Source organism: Geospiza fortis, unplaced genomic scaffold (genome assembly GCF_000277835.1).
Source record: "Geospiza fortis unplaced genomic scaffold, GeoFor_1.0 scaffold315, whole genome shotgun sequence".
NCBI lineage: Eukaryota > Metazoa > Chordata > Aves > Passeriformes > Thraupidae > Geospiza > Geospiza fortis.
In genome coordinates, this window is record NW_005054648.1 from 5,936 (window position 1) to 13,077 (window position 7,142).

General features: G+C 50.1%; 1 protein-coding gene across 1 annotated transcript in view; it reads left to right on the forward strand.

The window, feature by feature from the left end:
• CWC25 (CWC25 spliceosome associated protein homolog) overlaps positions 1–6,719 on the forward strand; it is an 8,015-nt gene extending 1,296 nt beyond the window's left edge. Inside the window, exons 2-10 of the mRNA XM_031064893.1 lie at positions 147–319; positions 1,314–1,544; positions 2,026–2,095; positions 2,596–2,726; positions 2,934–3,003; positions 3,432–3,589; positions 4,329–4,415; positions 5,482–5,643; positions 6,012–6,719. Of these exons, the coding sequence (XP_030920753.1) occupies positions 147–319; positions 1,314–1,544; positions 2,026–2,095; positions 2,596–2,726; positions 2,934–3,003; positions 3,432–3,589; positions 4,329–4,415; positions 5,482–5,643; positions 6,012–6,126 (1,197 nt within the window). The 3' untranslated portion in view covers positions 6,127–6,719. The remainder of the gene's footprint in view (positions 1–146; positions 320–1,313; positions 1,545–2,025; positions 2,096–2,595; positions 2,727–2,933; positions 3,004–3,431; positions 3,590–4,328; positions 4,416–5,481; positions 5,644–6,011) is intronic.
• Positions 6,720–7,142: the final 423 nt, after the last annotated feature.

Below are 7,142 nucleotides of genomic sequence, written 5' to 3' on the forward strand. Positions count from 1 at the left end.
AGGGGTCCTGGGGGGGTAAGGAGGGGCTGCAGGGCCGGGATGTGCGGCTCCGTTCTCCGGGCCCAGCTGCCGGCATTGCTGGGCTGCCCTGGCCCCTCGGTGCCAGTCCTGGTACCAATCCCGGTGCCAATCCCCTCTCTCTGCAGAACCTGAAGAAGAGCTGGCACCCGCAGACACTGCGCAACGTCGAGAAAGTGTGGAAGGCGGAGCAGAAGCATGAGGCCGAGAGGAGGAAGATCGAGGAGCTGCAGCGGGAGCTGCAGGAGGAGCGGGCGCGGGAGGAGATGCAGCGCTACGCCGAGGACATGGGCACCGTGCGGTGAGGGCGCAGAGACATGGGCACAGGGATAGGGGCACCGTGCGGTGAGGGCACGGGGATATGGGCACAGGGACACGGGCACCGTGCGGTGAGGGCACAGGAACACAGGGACAGGGGCACCATGCGCTGAGGGCGCAGAGACATGGGCACAGGGATAGGGGCACCGTGCGCTGAGGGCGCAGAGACATGGGCACAGGGACACGGGCACCATGCGGTGAGGGCACAGGAACACAGGGACAGGGGCACCGTGCGCTGAGGGCGCAGAGACATGGGCACAGGGACACGGGCACCGTGTGGTGAGGGCACAGGAACACAGGGACAGGGGCACCGTGCGCTGAGGGCACGGGGACAGAGGCACCATGTGGTGAGAGCATGGGGACACAGGCATAGGGACATGGGCGCCATGTGTCACAGCACAGGGACACGGGGACATGGCCGCCATGTGGTGAGGGCACGGGGACACGGGCACCGTGCGGTGAGCCAGAGGACAGCATAGGGACTGCATGGGGACGGTACAGGGACTGCATGGGGAGGGCATGAAGACAGCACAGAGGTTGGGGTGGAAGGGACAACAAAGCCCCTCCAGTGCCTCCCCTGCCGTGGCAGGGACATCTCCCAGTGTCCCAGTGCTCCAAGCCCCAGTGTCCAACCTGGCCTTGTGCACTGCCAGGAATCCAGGGGCAGCCAGAGGTGCTCTGGGGTTTCTGTTCCATCCCCTCTCCTCCTTGCCAGGGAGGAATTCCTTCCCAAAATGTCATCCCACCCTGCCCTCTGTCAATTCAAATCTATTCCCCTGGTCCCAAATCCTTCTCCAGTTCTCCTGGAGCCCCAGTCAGGCACTGAACAACCCCAAAACTTTCCCAGGCTGAACAATCCCATCCCTCTGATCCCATCCTTGGGGCCATGTCCCACAGTCCAACCCCAGACCATCCCTGCTCACCTTCCAGCCAAGCCCTGGAGGCAGCAGGAGGAATAAAGGGTATTTTTGGCGCAGGAAGCGTGAGGAGAAGCTGGAGTGGATGTACCAGGGCCCCGGGGGGATGGTGAACAGGGACGAGTACCTGCTGGGACGCCCCGTGGACAAGTTCATCCTGGACAAGGTTGGGGACAAGGACAGCGCTGGGGACACGGGGCTGCTGCCCGGCTCCATCTTTGCCAGGGCCGGGGCCAGCTCCGTGCTGGACATGGCCACCAAGATCCGTGAGGACCCGCTCTTCATGATCAGGTGTGCAGAGACAAGGGCACTCCAAAACTACAAATTAGCCTGTATCAAAAGCGCTTAAATTGATTATAAGTATTATATTATCCTGTATATATATGTATGTATCCTTTAATATATATGTCCTATAAATATATATACTATCCTGTATCAAAAACAGTTCCATTGATTATAAATATTATATTATCCTATGAATATATATATCCCATAACATATATATCCTATAAATATCCCAATATATATGTATCTTATATGTCCTATAAATATATGTATTTTCCTATATCAGTAGCAGTTGAGTTGATTAGAAATGTTCCTATATCAAAAGCAGTTCGATTGATTATAAGAAAAGGGGGAACTCCTCTTCAGTGTTGCTAAATACACAACATTTCTCTTTGTTCCTGCTTTCTCTGTTTTTAGAGCTTGCACTTGCTGGATCCTCTTTGTGCAAATGTGATTGAAAAAACTGATTTTCTTTTTCTTGCTTTAGGAAGAGGGAGGAGGAAAAGAAAAGAGAAGTTTTAAACAATCCGGTGAAAATGAAGAAAATCAAAGCCTTGGTAGGTGTGAGGCAGGGGAGGAGCAAAAATCAGAATTTTTATTGTACAGAACAAGGAGCCAAGCTCTGTTTGCTCCTTACACTCCTCAATTCTGAGAGAAAATCTCATTAAACAAGATTTATATACCTATAAATTTAAATTTATATATCCATACATTTAGATTTATGTATCTGTACATTGCAATTTATAAATGGCTATGAAGATGAGTTTCCCCTTTTCTTATAATCAAAAAATCCCATTTATAAATTGCTATAAATTTATAAATGGCTTGAAATTTATAAATGGCTGTAAATTTTTATAAGTATCTCTACATTTTTATAAAGATATTTCTCTTGTAAACACTGCAAAGACATTTTTACACCTTTAAGTAGAAAAAACGTGCAAATGTCTTTAAATGAAAAAATAATTTTTAGAGATTTGTTTGGCTTCGGGTTTTGTGCTTTTCCACGTGGAATTCTGGTGTTTTCCGTGTGGTCCTGAGGGAGTTCTTGGCTTTGCAGCTGCAGAACAGTTTGGATAAAAAGGAGAGGAAGAGGAAGAAGGAGAAGAAGAAGAAGAAGCACAAGAAGCACCGGCGGCGCAGCTCCAGCAGCTCCAGCTCCAGCTCTGAGGAGGAGAGGCCCAGAAATAAGTGAGTTTTACTTTTTCTTTTTTTCTCTAAAACCACCTCCGTTCCTGCTTGTTTTTCACCTGCTCTCAGATTTTTCTTTCTAATTAATACTTTTATTAAGCATTTCATTAAGTTGTTGCTTCATTGGTTTTGCATCGTTAATGTGTGGTAAAAGTGGATTTATTCTTGCCATTTGCTTGCTTCAAAAGGGCTTTATTTTCTTTCTAGGTCTCAGAAGAGGGTGGATAATTCCTCCTGGAAGGCTGCTCCTTCCAAAATCCCGGGATATGGCTTACAGGTACACCCTGGGAGGAGGGAGAACCAGGAGTTTTGGGAATAGCTGCAGCAGCTGGAACAGGAATGAATAAATTTTAAATTCAATTTGGGGCCATCTAAGCCTTGAAATTCAAATTATTCCAAGCTCAGCCAGACTTTTGCTTGGAATTTGGGATAAGGAATTCAGGATAAGGTTGTTCAGATGCTCCTCATTATCCATGGAATGGGTGGGAAGGGACATCAAAACCCATCCTGTCCCATGGGCTCCCACTGTCCCAGGCTGCTCCAGCCTGTCCTGGGCCACTTCCAGGCATCCAGGAGCAGCCACAGCTTGTCTGGGAATCCCACCCCAGGGAGGAATTCCCTCCCTCAGCTGTGCCAGCCCCAAGCTTCACCCCCTGTGCCCTGTGTGGGGGCTGCTCCCACCCCTGTGTTCCCTCTGGATTCCAGGTGAGGGACCCCGAGGCAGGGCTGCGCTCCCGGGGCTCCCCGGGCCAGGACAGGGCCCTCCGGGAGCGCTCCCGGAGCCCGTCCCGCTCTCCCCAGAGACATTCCAGCAGGAGGAACCCCCAGAGGAGCTCAGCATCCCCGTCCAGGCACAGCAAACAGTGAGTGGGTGAAAGCACGGGAGTTCCCTGCAATCCTGTGGGGTCTCTGCTTCCTTTTTCTATCTCTCTCGGGGTCGGGATTGAAGGCACTTGAGACAACGGTTCACGTTCAGACTCAGGGGTTCATTGTTTATGATCAATGTTACAGTCTCACAGCATGGAGTTCTGCAGTCTCTCATTAACCAGGCACAAGATGGTCAACTGTCTCTTGTAACAAGGTCTTTTAAGGCTAAACTATCCAATTAAGAAATTACACCTAGATTATTTTCACTTCTAACCCAATAACTGGTCACTCGAAGCCCGCAGTGTGGACTTTCTGTCCAATTACAAAATACCGCCCAAACCCATGAAGAAGGAAGAAAGAAGAAGGTGAAGAACAACCTGCTTCTGCCCTAAAACAACGATCCTGCTTCATATTTATTACTGTATTCTAAAACCCCAAACTCTAATTTTTCACCCTGTGATGTTACGCACTTCTAACCAACTCCACACCCATAATCCCAGAACTATCTGTCAGTTTTGGAAGCCTTCACAGCCTCAGGTCAAATGCAGTGCTCTCTTGGGAGTCAGAGTCTGTCAGTTTAGGATGGTTCCTAGAGTGGCCAGGTAACAGCCCTGCAGCTGTGGGAGCCACCCCAGCCTCGGGATGCGTTAAAACCCCCAGGAATGTTTATAAATGTGATCAAGATCTAATCACATGTGGATTTTGGTGTTAATGAGGGTCATTCTGGGGTTGCAGGCACAGCAACCGTGAGGAGAAGGGCAGAGCCAGGAGCCCTTCCCCCAAAAAGAGCTTCCGGCGCCAGCGCCCCCCGGGCTACACCAGGTCAGTGGCACCCTATCCTGTCCACTGTCCCTGTGCTGGGGGACAGACCCCTGGGAGGCACCTGGGCACCGGATTTTCCTCTGGTGGCTGGAGTGGGACAGGTGAAATGCCCAGAAAATCGCACACAGGGGCCTCGTGGCTCACCTGGTGCTGCTGGCTGGTGGGTGGCACCTTCCCACTGCAACGTTCGTGGTGCTGCTTCTCCTGTAGTGCAGGAACGGGAATTGGTTAATTGGTGGAGTCACCATCCCTGGGTGTGTTTAACACAGTCTGGATGTGGCACTGGGTGCCAGGGTTTATTGACGTGTTGGGGCAGGGTTGGACTCAATGATCTTGAAGGTCTCTTCCAACCCGGTGTTTCTGTGAATTCTGTAATTAGGAGGTTCCGTTCCATCAGGCAAAAAAAGGATCCTGACAGCATCATCTTGGAATTAAAACCAATTAGGAGGTCAATTAAATCCAAGAGGGATTAAAATTAAATTCAAGAGGGAGAAAAGAGCCTCCTGCTGGGATGTGGGGAGGTGGAATATTTTAAAAAAGAGGGAAATTTTTAAAATGTTCTCACACGCTTGGCTGCCAAAGACAAACCTGTGTTAAATCCCCCTCATCTGGGGAATGTGAACCAGCTTTGGTTAATCTGAGCCTTTTCCAACCTGAACAGTTCCACCATCCCAAAGTGAGGAAGATGAGGGGCCTGGGGTGCTGCTGGTTCACAGAAAAATATCTCCAGAAGTGTTTTCCTGTATAGATTATGTCCTCTAACCTTTGACCTCTCTTGTGGCTACTGTCAATTACTCTTTTATTTTGATATTTGCATCAAAATAAATCCTGTTCTCATTAGGATATTAAAGGGTGGTGGAAATTCTCTATGTGATGGTTCTATTCCCTCTCAGAATCTAACTAAATCATCACAGATTTTCCTTTTTTAATTAATCTCACTCCTGCAGGTGCCTTACTTCAATTTATAGCTTGGCAGAATTTTGTCTCTGCCAAACTCTGGTCGTTGTGAAAATGGTTTTATGAAGCTTGTCTCTCTTTCATGGAATGTGTCTCTCTCTCCGAACAGAAAGATCTCTCCTGAGGAGCTGGAGCGAAAACGTCAGGAAATGATGGAAAATGCCAAGTGGAGGGAAGAGGAGAGAGCCAACAACCTCAGGAAGCACCGCAAGGAGGAGGAGCTGGAGAAGGAGCTGGAGAAACTCGACTCCAGGGATGGGAAATTCTTCCAGTGAGTCTTTTACCCCCTCCTCATCCAAGGGGAATTCAGCTTCTGAGGGATGGCCTCGGTGTTCAGATCATGGGATTGCACATCTCCCCTGAGGCTGACAGAGCTGCTGTTCCCAAATTTTCCCCTCAGCCCAAAAAATGGCTCTTGCTGATTGGGAGTCAGACCCAAGCTGGGCATTGCTGATGTTCTGCCACTCTGGGAGTGTTTTATATGCAGATAATAATTCAGAAATAATTTTATAAATTATATTCTATATTTATTTTAATATATTTATTATTATACTTATAAATTATTAAGAATAATGTAGAAATTGTCTGCTCTCCTTCAGTCAGGGTTGTGATTTCTGTCTCTGCTCCTGTTCCCTGCAGCCGTTTGAAGCTGGAGAGTGCCTCCACCTCCAGCCTGGAGGATCGGGTCAAGCGCAACATCCACTCCCTGCAGAGGACTCCTGCTGCCCTGGAAAAGAACTTTATGCAGAGGTGAAGCCTGTCCTGGCCCTACCCTGGGCAGGAGCTCAGTGGATGTTTGTTCCCCGAGGTGAGAGCTCTCCAGGAACAATTCCAGCTCCCTCAGAGGATCCCGGAGCTGAGCCCTTGGAGCCCTCTGCATTTGGGGCCTTTGTGTTCCATTTCTAACCTATTGCCAGAGCTTCTCCTCCTCTCCCCATCCCGACTGGTGTCACTTTTGTACATTATTACCAAGCTCTGCTTCCTTCTGTGCCAGAGCTGAAGATCTACTTTTGTTAATCCTTAAAATCCAGAACAGAACCGATGCACACATGAGGCAATCCAATGGAATTTGGCAGAACTACGCCAACCCTGTTCCACACTGTCACCCTTTGCACCCACACCTCACGGTGGGGTGTCTGTGGCTGGCATTTGGTGGCTCACAGATTTATTTCATTGATCTCTGACCCAAAAGAAGCAGTTTCTGAGGGGGGAAAAGGGAATGAGCGGAGCGTAGCTGACACAGCAAACATTTCTCTGGGATTTTGTAATGTAAGTAATGTGTATATGTACAGCAGTGTAGATTTATTTTACCTTTTTAATTAAGAAACTTCACTGTCGTTTGTTAAATGTCCTTTGTGGTCTGGGGATGTGGGGAGGGGCAGGGGTGGATTGGCTGCGGGAGGGAAGGGTCGGTGAGGGTTCGGGAGGCCGCAGCAGCCCCTTCCCGGGTGTGTCCAGGCCGCGCCCCGGGGCCGGGGGTGTCCCCGTTGTCCCCCCGAGGGTCCCGGCGGGGTTCCCAAGCGGCCGCGGGCCCTTTAAACGGCGGCGCGTGACGTGTGTGACAGCCCATTCATAATTCCATCCGCCTCGCTGCTAATTGGTCCGTTCCCAGAGGGGCGCGGCCCTGGCCGGCGCGTCACGCCGACTGGGCGAGACCATCTCCGGGAGCAGGAGGAGGGAATAGGGCTTTTTCCCCTCTGTCTCCTTCTCTGTTTGTTATCCCTCTCCGTTGTTCCCTCTCACAGCCCAGTGCGTGCCGCGGCTCTCCCC